This window comes from Mastigoproctus giganteus, chromosome 7 (assembly GCF_048544385.1).
Source record: "Mastigoproctus giganteus isolate SK-2022 chromosome 7, ASM4854438v1, whole genome shotgun sequence".
NCBI lineage: Eukaryota > Metazoa > Arthropoda > Arachnida > Uropygi > Thelyphonidae > Mastigoproctus > Mastigoproctus giganteus.
In genome coordinates, this window is record NC_143581.1 from 191,260,509 (window position 1) to 191,284,910 (window position 24,402).

Genomic DNA, 24,402 nt, shown 5'->3' on the forward strand with positions numbered 1-24,402 from the left:
ATCATTTGCGCAATGTGGCAAAATATCCTTCTAAACTGCTCTCATATTGCTGGATGTTACTTCTGACCATGACTCACGAATATTGTCTATTGCTTTCCTGATGTAATGGCGCACTATGGTCATAGTTGCCGATGTGCCCAATAAATCCCAAAACAAACAAACAAACCTGATGTAATTGCTCCAAAATTCAACTAAAGAAACTGCACCATCTCCAATTGTTGCTTCAATTGCTTGCGCAAACGTTCCGTGTAAATAATAGGCCTTAAAAGTAGCGATTATGCCTTGATCCATAGGCTGTAAAAGACTTGTCATATTTGAATTAAAAAAATAACTTTCGTGTTTTCACACAAATCAGAAAGTGCTGGTGGGTGGCCCAGGGCATTGTCTAAAATTAATAAAATTTTGAAGTAGACCTTAACTTTCAAACAAAAATAGCAAGTGAACCACTATTCAAATAAAGCTTTCGTGACTCAAGCTTTTCTATTAGAGTGCCAAACAACAGGTAGGCTTGCTTTATTAAAACCTTTACCAAAAGATCTGGGAGTTTCGTTTCTATAGATAACTATGGGTTTTAATTTCAGATCACCTTCTGCATTGCTTCCCAATAAAAGTGTTATTTTAACTTTGGAAACTATAGCCTGGTTGAGCCTTTTTTTTTTTTTTTTTTTTTTGCTAGAAAGTTTTTTTTTGGCATTCATTTCCAAAAAAGACCTGTTTCATCAACATTAAATATTTGTTGATCTGTGTAGCCGCCATCATCAACAATTTTCTTTAAAATTTCGGGATATTACGTGGCTGCATCTTTATCTGCACTTGCCGCTTCTCCAGTCAATGCAGCATTATGCAGTCCTGTTCTTTCTTAATACATTCAAACCAGCCTTTACTGGCAGTGAAATTTCTTTCTGTTTCCGCTTCAATCACTTTTTCTTTTGAAGAACTTGCTTGAACATTTTCTTCAGTTACTGCTCTACCCAAGTTTTCTATTATTGACTTTTCCTTTAACATTGCAAAAATACTCAAGGCAGGGGCTCACATCTAGTGAGTATGGGCTTGGCATACCCAGGATCCTGAGCTGGATATCATCATTCTTTTCTCTCTCTCTCTCTCTCTCTCTCTCAGGGTACTCAAATTTTTTTTTTTTTTTTGGCTGGTCCAGCATAAGCTTCAGGCTTCCTTGCACCATATGACTAATAATAATAATAATAATAATGAGGCTTTTGTTTTTATGGTCATTGTGCAGATTGGAATTCTTTTTTGATTGCAGTCGTCTATCCAAATGGCTAAAAGACATTCCATCTCAATCATTGTAACACTTCTATTTCTTGTAGTTTGTGTGCATGCTGACGATGAAGCAAGCTTACCTTTTTCCTTATATGCACTAGCTTTACTTAAAATCGTCCGAACTGTTGATTCAAGCATTCCAAAATGTCGAGAAATTTGTATTCTACTCTCACCATCTTCAAACCTTTTTATGACTTCAATTTTTTCATCTAACGTTATCACTTTTCTTTTCTTTTCTTTTTACCAGAGGCACTATCAGATACACTTTTCCTTTTATCCATAGTTAATTATTGATAAAATATATAAAAAAATATATAAATATATAATATATATTTTAAATAATATATAAAATATAATATATAAAAAAATTTAATAGAAATTAATGCACAGTAATTAATGTAAAAAAGTAATGTAATGTAAAAAAAGTATGCACAGTAATTAATGTAAAAAACGCGTAATGGCGGGAGATAACATGGGAGTCTACATGTTAACACACAACGCAAGAACAACTGAAAGCAACTGATCTGCATGTATGTAATAAATGTGGTGTGGCCGGTGTTGTCCTTCTGAGTGCATAATGTTAGAAAATATTTCAATTGTTGTAATAATACACGTTTGAAATAATCTGTTTCTTTTTATTTTCTTATGGTAGAAAAACAAACTAGCTTCCCACACTGTATCTTGCGTTCATTTTTGTTTATTTCTCAATAACGCTTCTCGATAGAGAAGGTATGATGCGACACGAAATAAACAGTAATTCCCTTTTGTGAAGAGAGCCGCGCGCTCACTAAGAAAACAAATGATGTGTTTCTATAATGTTCTCTAATGTTATGCATCCTTTAGCAGTGTATTTACATTCGTAGCTTAGTACTGACTTTCGTAGAATCACCAGCTTCAGTTTATTTAGGCCAAGTCAAAATAACACGCTAATTGAAATATTGGATTTCTGCTAATCAAAAATTGGTAGCTAAATATAAACCGTGCTAATTCAAGTCTCGCACTAATCGAACCCGCGCTAATTGGGGATTCCTGTACCTTATGCTATCAAGTTCAAGACATACGTTATGCTATACTAAATACCAAATTACATTATGTTGTACTACAGATACTAAATACATTTGGTAAAAGCAGTTCAGTTTGGCATCAAAAACACTGGCCCTCCTTGACCTTACAATTGATGTCCCCAGTGCTTTCATTAAAAATCAACATATGGTTATGGTGAATTTTGATATTGATTTGAGGAAAAGCATTTGATGATATCTAGAATTATAGATTCCTTCAGGATCTATATTAGTTAGGACTTCAAGGCAATCTTCCCCTTTTCATTTAAAATTTTGTACCAAATTGTACTGTCTGAGCAGTGGTACTCAACTGAAAATAAGTACAAATAAGAAGGAAAGTGAATATAAGAAGGATTTTCACAACATGAGATGTTACAATAATGATGCCAGTGTACAAACTTTAGTTTGTCCAAAAATATTGAATTGTGTAGTAATGATGCAAGTGTACTAACTAATGTCATAGTGTTTGATAAAGTTATAATCTTAGTAATCAATTGATAAAGAGATAACTATATTTACTTTTCATTTCCTTTAATCATTTCTGTAGAAAATTAAAAAAAAAAGCATTTAATTTAAGGAAAAAAACGAAAGTGCTTGAAATATAATGCACTGTATGTATTAACTGACTTGTTTTAATTGAGTTTAAATAATTTCTCTTCCACCTTCCTCTTGATTATCACAAAATCATTTAGCTCCCTGTTAGAGATTGATTTACTTCTGGTATCTGCATCCCTAAAAAGTTTGTTATGCATGAATGTCTGAGGAATTTTATAAGGATGATGAGTCACATTAGTTCATCTGTAATCCATTTAGATTTGTCTTGAACATTATCTCTTAATTGGAATGCTTCCTATTTAGAATTTGGTATTGGTAACTTCATCAGTTGGTTCCACTGCATAGAATTTAAAAACTGTCTGAGACTATTATAGTCATCTTTATTAAAGCAAAAGCTCTTCTCTATGCCTTCAACATTAGGTTATATCTTTAAGTAAATCCACATTGAAAACGTATGATCACTGCTGCCTTGTGAGTCTTCTATCTGTAGATTCTTAATGCATGAAGAGTCGCTGTTAATAATCAGATCCAGAGTATTGCTAATTATTATTAGCCATATGATGCAAGGAAGCCTGAGGCTTATGCTGCATCAGCCAAAAAAAAATTTGAGTTACCCAGAGAGAGAGAGAGAGAGAGAGAGAGAGAGAGAGAGAGAGAGAGAGAGAGAGAGAGAGAGAGAGAGAGAGAGAAGCAGAAGGGAATCACCAAGAAAGAGAATGATGATATCCAGCTCAGGACCCTGGGTGTGCCTAGCCCATACTCACCAGATGTGAGCCCTGATGTTAATGGCCTATGTTTGCATTTTTGTTACCACAGTCTTCTCTTTTAATTTTTGCATTTAAGGGAATATGCTAGCTAAATATGGTGTGTGGCTAGAAAATTTTATGAATGATTTTATAAATGAGTTAAAATTGAAGTTATCTGCTTTTGTCCCTTTGAATATATTTTCCTTGGACAGCTCTGCATGAGGCCTTCTCTTCTGTGATTGGAAATACTTTTTGACATCAGTTTTAGTACTCTTAACATTTTTAATTCTTAATTAATTTACTTCATTTTACTTCATTCAATTATCATATGACTAAGAAGGGAACTTGTTTAATTCTAGGATGAAAATGGTTTCCGGAAGAACCAGCTTTATGACAGCTTGCACAATTCAATCAGGATACATCACGCCTTGGCTAGTAAAGCTTCAGATTATACCAAGAAGCAACATGTCTTCCGACTTCAAGCTGCTGACCAAGCTGAATACTTGTTCCAAACAGGGTAAGTAACTTAATGTATTGTATATTTTGGAATATAAGAAGTGATATGTGCTCAGGAATGATAGAAATAAATGTATAAAAAATATTATACTAACTGTATAAACTTAACAGAAAATTTAAGAAAAACATTTAACAGATATATCCTATGTCATACTGCTTAATGAGCAGTACAGCACAGTAGTCTGAATTTTGGTTAAGTTAGGAGTGACTATGAAGTTGATGTACTACTTACATACTCTGTAGTTCTTATTTCATTTCATTATCTTTAAACATTACATTATGTTATCCTTAAATTATCTACATTATCTTTAAATTACCATCTCTTGCAGAGGCAAGGCAACTTGCAGCCTACACAGTGTCCTTCTGATATGCCAAAACATTGGTCTGACAGTATGAAACTTGGAAATAAATAAAATTATCTTTTACCCCAAATAACCACAGTTAATAGTGAAAAAGAAAGTATAGTTCACTATTATCCATCTTTTAACTCTGCTGCTAATAATTGCTCAAACTAGCAAACATGCCAAATGATTGCTAGCTTGCAGTACAGTGCACCTGAAGCTCACATGATTAGTTTTAATTTTAACTGCTAAAAATAATGGTATGGCTATCCTCAATGCCATAAGCCATTTGATTTGCAAAGTTTTTGTTACTTCTAAATCTCTTGCTGTGTTATTACTTCACCTGAGGCTCAAAACATGATTGTCTTCTCTAGTAAAAAAGATTGCTGATCTCTGTCTTAGGGTATTTCCTTATTATAGAGATAATAACGTTAGTTTCGGATTGTAAGAATTTACAGGGTGTCTCAAAGATACACGGCATAACTTCAGGAATGAGTTCCTTGTATGTAGGCAATAAAAATATTTTATATCAACATAGTTCTGGAAATGCTTGGTTTCCGAGTTTTGAAGGTCTGTCTATGACACTTAACTGTTCACATAAGGTGTTATAGTAATTCTTCAAAATGTCCACCTTCTGCCTGAATACAGGCCTCACATCGACGTCTCATGGACTCTCGAAGACGATGCCAAATTCCCATTGGCATCGTCGTACCTGTTATACCCATTGCAGATGGTAAGGATACAGTTGGTGTTCTCGCAACACTCACCAAATAGTCGAACGTTGAACAGCCAGTTGCATTGCTATTCTGCGTGTGCTGATTCCAGGAGTGGCATGCACAGCATCCAAAATCTCCTCCTGTACTTCAGGAGTTGTAGATCTTGGTTGTCCTCTGTCGGCAGCACGAGGTGTAAAGGTCCCATGTTCACAAAGGCGGCGATGGATACTTTCAAACGTTTTCCTGTTTGGACATCTTCGGTCTGAGAATCTTTTGTGGTATAAACGACGAGCCTCCAGAGCATTGCTGTCTGCCAAACCGTACATAAAGTGCATATCCGCTTGCTCCTGATTTGAGCACATGGTCGGAATGGAAAACCACCAGATTCTGTCAATACCTTGTGATGAAGGAAATCACCTGCGGGAGATAAGACATTCCGGTTAATAACTCAGGAACCAAGCATGTTGATATAAAATATTTTTATTGTCTACATATGAGGAACTCATTCCTGAAGTTATGCCATGTATTTTTGAAACACCCTGTATAATAACACCCATGTTACTACAAGCAGTCATCAGATAAATCACTGACAGAATGCAGGGGTCTTTAGTGCACATAGCACTTCATATAGGCCTTGATCATAATCAACTGATCTCTTTCTTATACTTACTGACTTCCTCTACAACTATGTTGCATTTTACAGCTATAAAACATAGTTGTCACTTACCAAGTCTATCTAAGACCATTTTTGAAATCTATCCAAGTTGTGCAGCAGCACTACTCAGTGCTGGTCATTAGCTGCTCTCCTGATCTTAACATCATTTGCAAATCATGCCCTATATATCTTAAATTTTCATTCAATTATTTAATAATTTTTTTTTATATATATATATGATATAGTGCAATTCTTATTATATATATTACATAATGGCTACACATATAGGCTTACTAATTTGAATCATAATATATGTTTTAATAATATAAAAACAAGAGCCAGTCTTATTTAATAATAAGACTGACCTGTAAGCCATCAGATAACTGTGTATGTTGTCCATTGGCAAAAGCGATTAATGATTAGTAGCCTAAAAATCAGTTTCAATAGTGCATGCAAACTTAATTTGCATTTATCTTGGAATATAAGGCAAATGGATCTGTCCATATTCAGCACAGTCACATAGGTTAGTGAAATTTAATTTTTAAAAATACAGTCATTAACTGTATTAACAGCTATATGAACTTGAACCATGGTCAACTCAAATGCATGTGTTACTGCACTCCCACACTGACCATTCATAGAAAGTTAATGGTGGCCATTTTGTATATTTATTATATTAGGTAAGTTGCTGAAGTAAAAATTATTCAGTGTGATGAGATCATTCATTCAGGATATGTAGTTATCTATCGCTTGTGCCATTTAAAATTTTTGATTAGCACCTTGTAACTGTGTATTATCTACATGTACACCAATGAGCCAAAACATTATGACCAGTGAGTCGTTATGCAAATCAAAGCAACTGCAGGTGAACTACGGCGTGTGTGTGTGTGTGTGTGTGTGTGGGTAGGGACACGGTATAAAAAACACCTGATACTGAGCTCCGTTAAACAATGTTACTCTTGTTCTTCAGAGGGGAAAGGCAGTGGACTTAAGTGAGTTTGACAAAGGCCAAATTGTAATGGCCAGACGACTGGGTCAGAGCATATCCGAAACTGCATGACTGGTGGGGTGCTCACAGTCCAGCCGTGGTTAGTACCTACTGAAAGTGGTTCGAGGAGGGGAAACCCACAGACTGCCGGTGAAGTGTTGGACGATCACGTCTCATCGATGCTCAAGGTGAGCGAAGGCTCTCTCGGATGGTACGTGGCAACAGAAGGGCAACTGTGGTGCAACTTGCAGTTAATTGGAATGCTGGTGATGGGAGTAATGTGTCACAACACATAGTACATCGAACCCTGCTGAAAATAGGACTGTGTAGCCACTGGCCGCTCTGAGTACTCATGCTAAACACGGCTCACCGGTGACAGCGTGTACAATGGGCACGCGAGCATTGAAACTGGATTTTGAGTGATTGGAAAAAGGTCATCTGGTCCGATAAATAGTGTTTCCTGTTGTACCACGTGGATGGCCGGGTACGTGTGCATCGTTTACCTGGAGAAGTGATGGCGCCTGGATGCATCATGGGACAAAAAAAAGCCAGTGGCAGCAGTATCATGCTTTGGGCGATGTTCTGCTGGGATACCCTGAGTCCAGTCATCCATGTGCCAGGCACTCTGTCGTCTACCACCTACCTAAACATCATTGCTGACCAGGTATGCCCTTTCATGGCAACGGTCTTCCTATCTGGCGGTGCCGTCTTTCAGCAGGATAATGCACCATGCCACACGCTCTGATTGTTCGAGACTGGTTCGCGGGTCATGAGAAAGACTTCCAGGTATTGCCCTGGCCTCCAAATTCCCCAGACATCAATCCCATTAAGCATCTGTGGTTTGTTTTGGAACAGCAACTCCGATCTGTGGGATCTCAACCACGTACCTTACAGGAGTTAAAGGATCTGCTGGTTATGTGTTGATACTAGATACCACAAGACACATTTAGAAATCTTGTAGCATCCATGCCTCGCCAGGTACGAGCTGTTTTGGCTGCAAGTGGAGGACCAACATCATATTAGGTAAGTGGTCGTAATATTTTGGTTCATCGGTGTATATTACAGTTATATTATTTCAACAGGCCAAGTGATGTGGTGACATATCATACTTTAACTTGTTTTTGAATGGACATGCTTCATTCATGCTTTGTAGTGCTTGTGTAATCTTATGAAAATTGATTCTATATGGCCCATCATTCAAAGTGTTGATCTATGTGTTTTTATTTAAGTGAATGCAAAAATTTACAAAATTAATGAGTTGTTAGAATCATGTTAAGTTTTTTTATAAAACGCATTTAGTTCAATAAATAACATAATTAATAATTAGGTGAAAAATAAATATATGTATATGTATATAATATTGTGGTAACGTTTAAGTTGAAGGAAAAATTGTAATTAAAAAAAAAACATTTTGTTTACTCTAAAAATCACTGATTATTTTCAATTTTCATGGTACATAAATGTGTTCAGAAAACAAAAGTACACATTAAATTTTATTACATTCTTAAACTACTGACTAGTCAATCTAACTTCAGTGGTAGGCAGAATCATAGAGGCAGTGATCAAAAGTACAATACAGGATCACTTAGAAATTGAATTCTGAAGGAAACACGGCATGGTTTTATAATCGTAAAATCATGTTTAACTAACTTGGTTATCTGTTTTCACAGAGTCACTCATGAGTTGGATGTAGGAAATAATTTCAATTTGTATACTTGTATTTCTGTAAAACATTTCATTCGGTCCCCACATGTGAGATTACTGTATAAGTTGGAACACAGTGGAATCGCAGAGAAAATCTTCAGATAAATTGCAGGATGGCTGTAGGGCGGGAGGCAGAGCATTGTGATTAATGGTCATTTTTCAGATCGAACTAACATAAGAAGTTGGGTTCCCAAGATTGTCTTTGATTTTTTTAAATGACATCAAAGAACCCTTTCTTTGATGTCATTTAAAAAAAGGGGATATAGGGTATGATATCAAAATTTGCAGATGTTGCCAAGATTGGTAGCAAAGCTAATGATCAGCAGAGCTTCTTCAGGATTACTTCAATAGACTTCAGAGGTGGGCAGAAAAGTGGCAGCTATGTTTCAGTGCAGCAAAATGCAAGGTTCTTACATCTAGAGATTAACAACCCCAAAATAGCTTATATACTTGGTGGGGTTGAAATAAAGATAATAGAAGAAGAAAGGGATATTGATACAAGTAGGCAGACATAAATTTCTCTGAAGACAAAGTATAGACAGGCAGCAAGACAGGTCAAGGTGTCCCACTGATGATTTATCAAGTATTTGCTTGTAGCAATATAGAGGTCTTAATTACACTGCATAAGGAAATTGTAAGACTGTACTTGGAATGTTACATTCAAATATGGAGACCATATCAAAGAAAAAGACATTGAGCTTCTTGGAAGGGCTGAGATCTTACCAGGTGAGTTGCATAGTAAAAGCTGCTAAAGGTTATCCATATGAGGTAAGGTTTTGAATACGTGGGATGCAGTTTGGAAACTAGGCTCCTTAGAGGGGACTTAAACTGATGTGTATAAGGTTCTGAGAAGTAAAAGTAAAATAGGGTAAAATTTTCAATGTTTTAAATGATTCCAGAACTAGATACCATAAATTCAAATTATGTGAAAGAGGTTTAGACGAGATTGAAGTAAGTTCTCTTTTAGCCAGTAAGTTATTAATTAATGGAGTAAATTACCTCCATGGGTAGTTGGGGATGACAGATTGGGGAAATTGAAAGGTCAGCTGGATACACATCCACATGATGAGGGAATAAAATAGCTATTATTATTATTATCTCTTTCTTCTCCTAATGGGTTTCCCCAATCCCATGGCAGCTACTGGTACCATGTGCATGGGGTGGTTATTATATCCAGTTACTATTATTGTTCGAGGAATGCTGTGACTATCCCACAAATGTTCAGGATCGCAGAGTTCTCTGTGAGACTTATTGCTGCTAGGTTCTTATGGAGGCTCTTTGGCATCATGCTGGTGATTGAAATGGTCATTACTTTTTCCATATGGCACATTTCTTTGACTTCCTGTCTTAAGTCTGTGTGCTTCCTAATCTTTTCTTCATAGATTTTCTGGAGGTTGCAGGTGTTGGAAACTGCTATGTCAGTCAGGTAGGTTGCCATTTGCTTCTTGTCGATGAGGGTTATCTGATCTGTTGTGCAGCATCTTCTTCTCTGTTATTATGCAGTCACAGTATAGTTTGTAGTAGAGGCCTGTGATTCATACTTGCAATACAGTACTCCTTCTTAGAACATTCTGTCATGGTTTTTTTTTATCTGTGCGAGTGGGCACACACTGCTCAACCTCAACAAGAAGTGATGCTTTTTTTTGTCTTTTAACGAAAACTCAAACACGAAAGGTATTAGAACCTATACAACTTATTACCATCCGTGGATCGAAGGTTGAGAACATGAAAGAAGGTACTTGTTGACATAAAACTTGAATTTCTGTAATTGTAATTTTCAGGAAATATGTGTGAAGGAAGGTTGTTCCAGAAAACAGAAGTTAAAAGAATAAATGAGGAAGAAAAAAAGTTGGTTCTGCGAGTTTTAAGTTGGATAATAAAAGGATGCTGACTGGTTGCAGCACAGGTTTGGACTGGTTTTGTAGTGAGGGAGAGAGAGGGAAGAATTATAGAAGCCATTTCAGAATAACAGTGCCCATGGAAGTATCTATATAAAAGGCAAGTAGCAGAAACAGAATGTCTGTGAGACAGACAGTGGAGAGACTTTGTAAGAGATGAGTCATTAATTAACCTAACTGCCCTTTTTAGACTTCACTCTAACAAGTTTATGGGGGCACTGTCCCAGATGTAGGAACAGTATTCCATGGTAGGGTGGATTTGATATACATAAATAAAGCTTTTTTTTTTTTTTTTTTTTTTTCTAAACAACTTGTACAGCTATTCTGTTTAGCTGTTTAGAAAAAAAGCAGTACAAACCGTTCCATACACTGTAGAAGAAAAGCAATGCTGAGAGCGAAAGAGAAAACCCTGGTTTTTAGTTGCAGAGAAAGAAATATTTTTGATGTGCTTATGTCAAAAGAGATTAGAATTCAGAATAATCCCTAATAGAGATATGTGACCTTGTCTAGACATGAGTGTTGTTGAAGATAAGCATAGGAGCAGAAGAATGCTTTTTGCAAGATATAAGACAGGACCGAGTTTTAGAAGGATTGAAATTAACTAAGTTATCTTTACCCCACTGAAGAATTACCTGGAGGCCATCATTGAATTGTAGTGGATATTCAAGAATTTGAAGCTGTTTGTGTAGGAAAATGGTTTTCAATGTGCCGTTATCGGCAAACTTATGGATTTCCAGTCAATGGGAGAAGGTCATTAATAAATATACCAGAAGAAAAGAGTGTGAGAAAGAATTGAACATAGGGGAACACACTAGCATTGATGTAGAAGTTAGAAGATAGAGCACTGTCTACCATCACACAGAGGGAGAGGTCGGAGAGTAAAACTGGATACCCAATTACAAAAATAGCTTAGAAATCCATAAGATGAAGCTTATTTAGAAGACCTTTATGCCAAACATTATCAAAAACCTTTAAAAGTCAAGAGCAACTGCTTGAGTTTCAGCAGACTTTTCCATTGAATTTGTCCATAGATGAGTAACATATGCCAGTATATCACCAGTGGATCGACACTGATGAAATCCATGTCGGTGATCATTGATCAGATGGAAAGTTTTATATAATTTAGGAGTTTGTGGTTAGTGGATTTCTCAGTGGCTTTAGAAAGAGTAGAAGTGCAATGGGATGATAATTGGATGAGAGGGATTTACCACCCTTTACGAATGGGCTGGATATGAGGACATTTCCTCCAAGCAGAAGTAAAAACACCAGTGGAATAAGAAAGTGTAAAAAGGTGACAAAGCACAGAATTTGAGAACAAGTGGAAAAATATCATCAGGACCTGGAGCTTTCTTTCCATCAAGATTGTTCAAAATTCTTCTGACATCCTTTTGCAGAAGACCACAAGAGGCATTTAATGGAGTCTACTGAGAATAGTAGGTGGTCTACCAAGATCATCAGTATAAGAGTTTGAAGAAGAATAGGATGCTAGCAGGTCGGCTTTATCTTTAGCCGAGGTGGCAGTAGAACCATCAGGCATTAACAGAAGTGGGAGTAGAGTGTGCAAAAGTTGTGGCTAATGGCTTTATCACTTTAGAGACTAGCATGCTCAGCTACCATTTGGACAATAATAAAGTTTCCTACTCTTAGCCTGTTCAAAATCTAGTTTGGACTGATTATTAACTGCTTTACAATTGTTGTAAGCTTTGGTATAGATACAAAATGAACCTGGAGATTTGAATTCAAGCCAAATTGCAGTATGCAACATCCTTTGGCGCCTCGGTAGCCAGGTGGGAAGGAGCAGCAGTGCGTAGCACACGCTTCTTGATTAGACCGGGGTTCGAGCCCGTCACCGCCAAATACAGAGGATGCGGAAAGGTCAGGGAATGACCACCGCATATCCCCGGAGCAATATGGCCTTAGTTGCTAATGCTCCTAAAAAAACAAATAACAAACAATAACAGCAACATCCTTATCTTGAACAGCCTTATCATGTTTATTGAAAAACCAAGGTTAAGATAAAGGACAGGTTTTTAAGGTGTAGTATGGAATAAAGGATTTTGCCCCTACAAGAATAATTTCACTGACACAATCTGAGCGAACGTTAACATCAGAAGATTTAAAACAGCAATCCAACCAATGAAAAGAAAAACAGAAATCTTGCAGATCATCCCATTTTGAATTCTTGTAATGGCAAATGACACGAGACTGAGAATGGCCATGAGAGAATGGCTCCAATGGAGAAGAGAGCATCATAAAGTTGTGATCTGAGATGCCTAGAGGACCACCCACCTTGACCGAGTACGTGGAAGTGTTGTTTGTGAGAAAAATATTAAGTGTTGTCTCTGTGGTTAGGATTGTATGGTATTCTGGTAGGTGAACAATCTATGCAAGGTCATTAGTAATTGCAAAAGCCTCAGCATCTTGACCAGCTGGGTCCGTGTGACTAGCAAGGAAGTTATCTGAAGTGTTGAACATTAATAACACCAAGAAAAATTACCTCACTGTGAAGAAAGTTGGACTGGAGAAAGTGAAGTTTCAAAGAAGGGAACTATTAGTATTACTATTACTTGAATTACTATTAGTATAGCAATATAGTGGAAGGAAGCTACGGGCTTTTGTTGCACTAGCCAAAACAAAACAATAATAAATAAATAAATAAGAAAATAAAAATTATGTGCTTCCCTCTTCATGTAGGCAACTATCCAGTTGACCTTTGAATTTCTTCAAACTGTCAGCTTCACCTACATGCAGAGGTAACCTGTTCTACAAATCCATGACTTGCTGGCTAAAGAAAAATGTACTACAATCTACTCTAAATTTCTTCCCCAGTAATTTCAAGTTTTGGCCCCGAGTTTTTGAATTCTTTATAACAATGAAAATTCTGCCTTCATTCATTTTACTAACCCTTTTCAGAGACTTATGAACCTCAATCAGGTCCCCTCTAAGGTGTATGGTTGCCAAGCTCATTATCTCACATAATCAAAGTCTTTCCTCCTAGTTGCCCCTTTTCTGATCTCACCATGTGAGCTGTCAATCTGTGGACCTTTTCAAGAAGGTCAGTATCTTTTTTTAAATAAAGTCTCAATACTTGGACATAGTATTCCAAGTGCCATTTCATGATTGCCCTATACAGTGGGATTATGACCTTCCTATCTCTTATGGGATAACATTCAATAAATCATCAATAGGACACCATGGGCTTTACTGGCTGCCTGTTCAGACTGCTCAGAAAACTTCATATCTGTCCTTATCTTGACTCCCAAAACCCATTCTTCATCTACTGTTTTTAATTCAACCCCACCGAGTGTGTAATTTATTTTGGGTTGTTATTCCCCAGGTGTACCTTGCTGCCACTTTTCTGACCAGTCTTGACACGTGTTCAAGTCATCCTAAAGGAGTGCTGCTTGGCACTGATTATTTACAACTCTCCCAATCTTTACATAATCTAAAATTTTGCCATCACACTCTATATCCCTTTGCCAATTATTTTTAAGCAAATCCGAATCAATAGTGATTCAAGAACCTATCCTTGGGGGCTCCACTTCTGACATTACACCATCTGAGGAATATCCATTGATCACAGTCCTCTGCTCTCCAATCCATCTTAGAATCTTTCCAGTAACCCCAACATTTTCCAGCTTATACAGCAACCTTTCATGAGGGGACCGAGTCAAATGCCTTTCTAAAATCCAAATAAACTATTTTAAAATTTTTCCCTACATACAGCTCATCAAAACTGCATCAGAATAGTTTACTAAGTTAGTTAAAAATGATTTTTCCTTAACAAAACATGTTGTGCGTTATTCAGAATGCCATATGCACTCAAATCATTACTTATAAGATTTTCCCTACCACTGAAGACAGACTAACCAGTCTGTAGTTACCAGCTTCACTCTTAGGACCATCTTTATGCATTGTGATCTAATGGGATCTCTCTTGAGTCCAAATATGGTCTCATAATTAACCTCAATGGTTCAATACACTCTCTGGCTGCCTCCCTCAAAATCACTGGGTATATTGTCATCTACACCATTAACCTTACTTGCCATTAGGCTGAAAAGGGTTTCTAATAAACAGTCATCTGTAATTTAAAAGTCACAAATGTTTATAGGGCTCAGCCTCACTTGCACAGCCTCTCCTCAGCATAAAGGATCTTTCATCAGCAACATCAGCTGGATTATTTAAGAATTTACACCCGGTGTACAAAGGGTATAATCTGATTCATTTTCTTCTTCCTTTTACTCATACATGAAAAACTTCTTGTCCCCATTCTTTGTTCTCTTAGCTAGTGCTTTCTCAATATTCAGCCTGCCTCCCTAGCCTTATCTGTGGTACTATTACATTTTGTATTGTATATTCATGTCTCTAGTGGCTCCCCGACATACGTCTATCTCCACCTGTGTACCCTTTTGGCAAAAGAAGCTCAGTATTCAGACCCAAACAGTGTAAATGTGTAGGTTTTATGTAGTGTAATGTGAAGTCAGGTCACTTTTCCACTGGGGGGCAGCCACCTTGTCGGTAAATGCAACTCGGCGCTCATCCCTGGCACATAAAGCCAGACCTAGGGCTAATAAATCTGTAAGTGTAATCCAGCACTAAAATCCCGCACCCACCAGCAATAGTGCAAGTCTGGTGGGTGCCAGCAATCCCGCTCCCAGGCTGCCCAGACCTGGGAGCCAGAAAAAAAAAATATATATATATATATAAATATATATAAAAAACAAATAATAATAATAAATAAATAATCCCATGCAGTGGAATTAATCCCACATCAGCAAACTTAGCTAATGCCAGCAAAAAAAAAAAAAAAAAAAAAAAAAAATGATGATGATGATGATGATATATATATATATCATCATCATCATCATCAGCCATTTTCAATCCACTGCAGGATGAAGGCCTCTCCAGCAACTTTCCAGTTCCTTCTGTTTTGAGCACTGGCCATCCATTTACTACTCAAAAACTCATGAATTTCATCTATCCATCTCCGCCTTTGTCTTCCAGGTTTTCTTCTAGCTCCTCTTGGGTACCATTCTGTTATTTTCTTAGTCCATCTGTCATCATGTCTTCGAGCTATGTGTCCTGCCCAAGACCATTTTAGTTCTTTAGTTTTGATAAAAATGTCCTTTACTTGAGTCTGCTGCCTAATCCATGTGTTTCTCTTCTTATCTAACAATCTGATTCCCAATATAATTTGTTCCATTCTTCGCTGTGTAGTTCTTAGCTTCTCTTCCATTCTTTTGGTGAGTGCCCAAGTTTCACTTCCATAAGTCATGGTGGGGAGTATACATTGATTCATTATTTTACGTTTCAGACAAACTGGGATATTGCTCTTCAGTATGTGACTATATTTCCTGAATGCTATCCATCCAAAATTTATTCTTCTCTTGACTTCCAGCCATTTATCATTATTACAGCTAATAACTTGTCCCAGATAAGTATATGACTTCACCTTTTCAATTACTGCTCCTTCAATCATTATTTCCCTTTCCGTGGCATACTTGTTCATCATTACTTTTGTTTTAGCCATATTCATCTTTAGTCCAAAATCCTTACTAACTGTGCATAACTGATTAAGATTTTCCTCTAATTCTTTGGGATCGTGGCTTATGACCACAATGTCATCTGAAAATCGTAAATGGTTTAGGTACTCTCCGTTCACATTGACTCCTTTCTGCGACCAGTCTAATCTTCTGAAAGCTTCCTCAAGGGCAGCAGTAAACAGCTTCGGAGATATTGTGTCTCCTTGTCGAACTCCTTTCTTGATTTTAAATTTGCTACTGTCTTTGTCTAGTCTAATAAAGGATGTAGCACTCTCATATATTTTCTTCAAAATCATAATACATGGAGTATCTATGCCTTGTCTTTCCAGTGCCCGAAACATTGCCTTATGCTGTATGGAGTCAAATGCCTTTTCATAATCCACAAATGCCAGGCATAATGGTGTTTTATATTCCTTTGCTTTCTCCATTAGCTGTGATATTACGTGAAGGTGATCCATAGTTGAGAATCCTGTCCTAAAGCCAGCTTGCTCTTTTGGTTGATTCTCATCAAGTATTCTTTCTAATCTGTTAGTAATGACCCTTGTGAACAACTTGTAGATATGGGATAACAAGCTAATTGGTCTATAATTTCCAATTTCTGATTTATCTCCTTTCTTATGCAGCAAAACTATGATTGCATTATTCCACTGCTTAGGCATCACACCTTTTCTAATGCACTTTGTGAAGAGCCTTGCCAGTTTTTGTGTTATGTCTCTTCCTCCCAATTTTAACAACTCTACAGTAACTTCATCTTCCCCCGGGGCTTTCCGATTCTTCATTTTCTTCAATGCATGTTCTACCTCATCAGGAAGAATATCGGGTATGTCGTATGTGTTGCTACTTTGCAATCCATTTTCCCCACTGCTGGTATCACTCCCTCGCTCCTTGTATAATTCGCTATAGTAGTCTTCTGCTATTTGAATTATGCCTTCTCTGCTGTTTATAAGTACACCATCGCTATTCTTCAGTTTCAGTATCATTTGTCTTTCTGTATTACTGCTCATGGCTGCTGATTTAAATCCTTTGTTTTCCCTTAATGCTTGTTCTACTTTTCTTGTGTTAAATCTTCTTATGTCCTCTGAGTCTCTTTCTAATGGCTTTGCATAACTCAGTATACTCAATTTTCTCCCTGTCAGTGTTTTTCTTGCTCTTCATTTGTCGTCTTTGGTTCATCATGACAAGTGTTTCTTGACTAATTTTTTCTTCTTTGGATTTCTGTTTCCCTATAGGTTTCTTGGGCTTTATCACTTTCAGAAAGTTGTAATATTCCTCGTCGATATCTTGGTCCTGAGCAGTCTGTAGAAGCTCAAACTTGTTCTTAAGTTCCAGCACATACTGCTTTTTCTCCTCCTCTGTTATTTCAAAGACCTTTGTATTATTTACTCGAGTCAGTTTTTTCCTTCCCTTTCCTACATCTATATCAAGTGTACATCTTACCATTCTGTGATCACTTCCAACATTTACCTTATTCAGGACGGTAACATCATTCACAATATATCTTCTGTTAGTGAGGATGAAGTCTATTTCATTAGTTGTTAATCCATATGGACTCTTCCATGTCCACTTTCTGTTCACCCTTTTCTTGAAAAAAAGTGTTCATTACTGACATTCCTTGAGATTCTGCAAATTCCACAAGTCTTTCACCTCTTTTATTTCTTTCACCAATTCCAAAATTTCCTATAGTTCCTCTTTCTGCGCTGTTTTGCCTTTTTCCAACCTTAGCATTGAAGTCCCCCATAATAATAGTGTAGTGGGTTTTCTGCTCATCTAGAAGACTCTCAATTTCAGTGTACATTTCTTCAACCTCTTCATCATCATGGCTCGATGTTGGTGCATAAATCATTATAATCTTTAGCTTGTACCTCTTAGAAATCTTGAGTATTAGTCTTGACACCCTTGGTGATGTACTTTTGAATTCCAAAATGTTGTTTTTAAAATCTTTATGGACCAGAAACCCAACTCCACCTTCACTCCTTTCACTGTTTCCATTGGTGTACAGCAGATTTCCACTTGATAAACTTATAAGTGATTCATTTCTTCTTCTTGTTTCAGCCAAACCGATGATATTCCAATTCACATTTTCTAATTCCTTTTCCAGCTCTAATATCTCATATATATATATATATATATAATATTTCATATATATATATATATATATATATATATATATATATATAATAATATAATATATAAAAGATTGTATTAAAGAGTAAAAACAGAAAACATCAGAGAGTTAAATAAACTGGATATGGCAAATGCACCGAGCGCGCAAAGCAGCAGCAACGGATGCAAATGTAAATATATGTATATTTTAATTAATATGATAAATAAAAGTAAAGATGGCAGTTCGAAACTCCGGAAAGCTTAAAAAATTACATGAAAACGTTAAAAGAAAGTTACGATAGCCTACATCAGATAAAGGCGGGAAAAATTTACTAAACACAGAACTCCGAAACGGGGAATAAAATATGAAATATTAATAAATAATGAAATCTGATGTCAGCAAAATAAATATTGATGCTAAATCAGGTATTTCATCGGGGGACTACACCTGACATCAACGGACTGCGTTTCCATACTTGCCCATAGTTATGCAAGAGAAAATTTATAAATGTATATAAACAAATATAAAAATGTAAAAAAAAAACGAAAAGGTATCTCTTACAAAGTATGGACAAGGTAGTCCCTACGCAGTATTATAATGAAAATATAATTAAGAGAAAAGGGTGAATATTATAAAAAGTAGAAGATTAAAAATATTATACCTGAAAATGGCGACGCGAAACTGCATGAGGTCAATACGATAGCTGCAAACAAAACAAATAAAACAGCTACTAACGAAAAAATAGATGACTAGTGACCTACATATATATATGATATATATGTATATATATATATATATATATATATATATATATATATAGAAAATTATTTTAATGTTATGTGCAAATCTTTAATTTAACTTATGCTAATAATGAAAATACCGTGTACCCTGGGAGCGATGTATGTTGAATAAAGGGGGGGAAGAACGGAAAAGAGTAACGTTATAAACAAAGTGCGAATTTTGAAAAATGTAAAATTTGAAAAGAACGAAAATAGAAATAGCAGATTATTGAAAAGAACGACCAAAGTAGAAATAGCATTGCAGTATCTTTCATAATTTCTGTGTCATCTTCAGAGGTCATCCACCTAAATTATGAAAAAGAACAGCAATACTCTTACTTCTGTTTCTGACATGTTCTGTATGTCAAAAAAAAAAAAAAAAAAACACGTGTACGCGGACACGTTGTAAAAAATAATTTAGAATATAAATTTTGAAAAAATAAAATACAAGTTAAGCAAAAATATTATTCCAAAGTATAACATACAGAACATGGATGACCTAAGGTCATCCATGTTCTGTATGTTATACTTTGGAATAATATTTTTGCTTAACTTGTATTTTATTTTTTCAAAATTTATATTCTAAATTATTTTTTACAACGTGTCCGCGTACACGTGTTTTTTTTTTTTTTTTTTTGACATACAGAACATGTCAGAAACAGAAGTAAGAGTATTGCTGTTCTTTTTCATAATTTAGGTGGATGACCTCTGAAGATGACACAGAAATTATGAAAGATACTGCAATGCTATTTCTACTTTGGTCGTTCTTTTCAATAATCTGCTATTTCTATTTTCGTTCTTTTCAAATTTTACATTTTTCAAAATTCGCACTTTGTTTATAACGTTACTCTTTTCCGTTCTTCCCCCCCTTTATTCAACATACATCGCTCCCAGGGTACACGGTATTTTCATTATTAGCATAAGTTAAATTAAAGATTTGCACATAACATTAAAATAATTTTCTATATATACATTATGGTTGTAGGGTACCTTTGCTCTTGCAGTGTCCCTGATCCATAATTCATATTATTGATATTCCATTTTATCTCTATTCAAATTCAAATCCATTTTCTTTCTTTACTTAATTTTAATTTTTATTCATAATTATATATATATATATATATATGATATATATATGACATATATATATATATGAAAACGAAGAAGTGGAAGGGGGAAAAGGAAAAAACAAGGAAAAACAGTACGTGTACCTGAATGCGCAAAGCAGCAAAACAGGATACATGTATATAAATAAGTGTGACCAATGAAAGTAAAATAAAATAAAAATAAAAATAGATGGAGAAGTTATTAAACACAAAAAAGCAGAGCCTAGTTGAAGAAATAGTTGTACATTTGAATGGTGGTATTTCCACTACTTGGAAAGTGATCACACATAATGACTTCTATTAGAACGATGTTCGTGTTCTTTCACTTCCTAAGTTTTTTTTTTTTTTTCGTAATTTAATATCAGTAATTACTTATGTCCAATCTTATTTTCTCTATTTTATTTTGACCACAGAGGGCTCCCATAGTTCTTCTCTTCTGAGCAACTCCACCATCGTTGTCATAGTTTTCCCTCTATTTGCATTCCATTCTTATTAATCATATTCGCATAATTGTACCTTATTAATCATGATCGCATATTTGTATCTTCATTTCTTAATTATATTTCACTCAACTTGTTTCTGCCAAATATCATAGGTATTTAATTTTCCTCCTTTTCATATTTTTTTATTATATTTCATGTATCTATCACTGAAAATATACACTACAAGCTAGCGGTATTTCCACTTCCACTAACACTCTCACAGCCAAGGCCCTCTCTATGAGGTTGGGAACTTACACACCCGGCTTGCCTAGTATCCGTTAAACTCTTTTCCTTCTCTTTACATCTTTCTACTTTCTACTCTTCGTTTTTCCGTCCGTTGAACTATTAGTGTAATGCGAGGGTGATTCGGACATTTTCACTTTCCTTGTTCTCACTATCTTCGCTTCTGTATTTTTAACTTCTTTTCCCTCCCCTACCTTGCATTGCTTCCTTTTTCTATACCGCTACCTTGTTATTTATTATTATTTAACTTACATACTTTCGATTTAAACTTGCATTCTTACATACTATTGACTCAATTTATTTCCAAATATACTACGTTACTTAATTTATTAATCTAAATACACTGCGTTGGGGCTACCTCACTCATGTTTCTGGAGATTTAAAAAATTTCAAAAAAATTTTTAAAAATAATTTTTATATCCATTTCATTTTTTTTATATCCATTTCATTTCTATAGCTTCTCCATCAGCATGAGTTTGCATAGAAACACAGTGTTTGGTACATGATCAGGTGTAGCCCCCTGATGAAATACCTGATCTATGTACCAATTTTTAATTTTTAATTCTTTAATTTTTATTTTATTTTAATTTTTATTTTATAATTTTTATCTCTATTACCCTCCCCTCTTTTTCTTTCAGCTTTTGTACATATCATTGGCCTGTTAATTCGGCATTAATTCAGATTTAATTCTACTTAATTTTTTTTTTTTATATAGGTTCTTAACATTCTTTTTCTCTTTTTTTCTTCAACTAGGCTCGGCATTTTGTGTTTAATAACTTCTCCATCTATTTTTATTTTTATTTTATTTTATTTTACTTTCATTGGTGACACTTATATATCTATATATATATATATATAAAAATAAAAAATAATAAAATAAAATAAATAAATAACAATAAGAAGTAAGAAAAAAAAATATATCCCACACAGGGAATGTAATTCTGCATCAGCAAACTTAGTTAGCTGATGCCAACAAAAAAAAAAAAAAAACAGTACAGCTATCAAACAAACTTTAAACGTCAATTATTGACAAGTCATAAAAATAGACTTCATGAATATTAATAGTCAATGAAGCCATCCCTTTCTTTTCACGAACACCAATCTGGCAAACTCCTGTAAAGCCATGAAATTAACAACTGATTGTAAACAAACATATTCACAACCTCTTTCCAAATTTGGAATGACCTTCAATTTTTGTATATATTCCTCATACAAGGAACAATCATACAACACATGGTCCCAAGACTCAATCAAAGTATACCTGCAATATGGCTGATCTGCCAAACCAAATTTAAACAGTTTGAAGTTAAGGGATCCGTGACCCGTCAATAAATAGGAGGTTTCCATTGATAAATAAAACCATTTGTTCAGTTTATTATCAATATTGAATAAAACATCAGGTAAAAATAATCTAGTAACTTCACCCGTGATACTTGACATTCTTGCCATAAGTCAAGTAATCTTAAATATATTACTCTTTTCCTTTTTAATATCTCCAGTACAATCATAAGATAAACCCATAAACAATATTTGTCATTTGTCAATTATAACAAAAAGACCGAAATACAACATACAGATCCAAGGGAAAAGCCCTGGCAATAACCTAAATAGTATTGGTTGATACCATTTTACAAACTGCTAATATTGTCACTAACATAACTATTTAAAGGGAAATTAATTTTTGACAGAACTTAACATTTTCTATGCATTTATACCAGATAGATGTAGCATAAGTAACAATAGGTAAAAAGATAGCTTTATAATATACACTGAGAACTCGCTTTCCAAGCCCCCAATCCGACCTAGTAATACGAATTATAGAGGCAGTAAACCTTTTTACCTTGGAACTTAAGTAATCCAAGTGTGCAAAAAACTGTAATTTTTCATCTAAAACTACACCTAAATACTTCACCCTAGAAACCAAAAGTATCTGTTTATTGTTAATTAGTAATCATGGCAGTCTATCATAATTCACCTTCCCCTTCATTAGCGTCATGACTGTTTTATTTTCAGAAATGTTGAGCTTATGAAAAGCAGCCCATGTTTCAAGGTTATTCACCATAACTTGAAATCTGTCTTCTAGAACCTGCCTCTATAATTCGTATAGATTTTCCAAATGTGCATAACTCATCAGCATAAGCCACTTTATGATAGTGAGGATGTGTGTGGTCAACCACTGATTAAGAACCAGATTCCAGAACACAGGCCATAGAACTGATCCTTGTGGGCAATCCCTGTTAAAAATTGAGTAATGTGCTTTTACCATAATTTTCCTTTCATCAAGATAACTTCTGATCGTTTTGTACAGCAAATTAGGACATCGAACCTGTCTTAACGAGCATTGAATACTCTCGTACCAAACCGTGTCAAAAGCTCCCTCAAAATTGATGAAGAGAGCTAAGACATTCTTCTCATTAGATTGTTGACAAAAATTAACCAAATCATGCCTGGCATCGTCAGCAGACAGATTTTTCTTAAAACCATATTGATGTTCAAAAAGTATGTTATGTTCATTAAATAAAGAATTGAACCTTAACAATAGTAGTCTCTCATACAATTTTCCAAAATTTGCTAAGAGTGAAATCGGCTTATATGCTCTAGATTGGTTAATGGTTTATCAGGCTTATGTAATAATTTTAATAATGCCATCTTCCAGTACCCGGGAAATACTCCCTCCAACAGACATTTATTATTTATTATACATACAAAGCACAGTTTTAGGAAACATCTCAACAAGCTTCAAAATACAATTATTTTCTACTAAATCTATTCCCAGAGTCTTATTAATATTAATCTCGGTGGAAGCAGCTAAAAGCTCACTTTCTGTAAATAAATCCATATTATCTGGACCTAAATAAGACCTGTTAACCTCCCGTAATCTACTTTGTTCGTAGGTATCCATAGAAGCTACATCCAAAAACAAACTATTAGTTCTTGTCTTGAGGGTAGTATACCAATCATTGGTTTCAGTATCATTAACTACCACAGTACTTAACACATTGTTAATATTTAATTTATTATGTGTCAGCTTAATAAACAGCAAATCCCAAGGTTCAGTGTTACCAACAGTAACAACTAATTCCTTCCATGATTTTAATTTTGATTCATAAATGCATTTATGATAAAGCTTCCTTTTTATCCTATATAATTCTTTATGTTCTAATGCTTCGACTGATCCCCACCTCCTAAACCTTTGATAAACTTTTCTTAAATTAAAAAACTTCCCTCCTTAAACCTGTCCATTCCTCAGTCCACCATGAGACTTTCCTAACACATATTTTTTCCCACATGGCTGCGAATTGCAGGGCCCTAAATATTCAACTCTGAACATAAAAAGCATACGCTGGGGCATTCAAGCTATTTAGGTTACTAAGCAAGTTCTCAGGAAAACAACTTTTAATGTAGTTATTAAATTTATTCCATTTAATTTTCTTATAATTGAATTTCTTAAGATCATCCACAAATTGATCTGTAGCTTGTTGATCTGTAACAAGTTAACCTTAATATCAAATCTAATAGCTTGGTGATCACTATTAGTATAGTCTGTTAAAACATCCCAATTATAAACCCTTCTAGCAAACCACTGAGAAGCAATAGTTACATCTATATTTGAACAGCCATGTACATTATCAAAAGTACAAGGTCCACCTGGCAAGTTCAGTACATTTTTAAATTATAACCTAA

General features: G+C 35.2%; 1 protein-coding gene across 1 annotated transcript in view; it reads left to right on the plus strand.

The window, feature by feature from the left end:
* Window positions 1–24,402, plus strand: part of LOC150083497 (uncharacterized) — a 656,046-nt gene that overhangs the window by 602,089 nt on the left and 29,555 nt on the right. Inside the window, exon 11 of the mRNA XM_090377318.1 lies at window positions 4,003–4,160. Within this exon, the coding sequence (XP_090233444.1) occupies window positions 4,003–4,160 (158 nt within the window). The remainder of the gene's footprint in view (window positions 1–4,002; window positions 4,161–24,402) is intronic.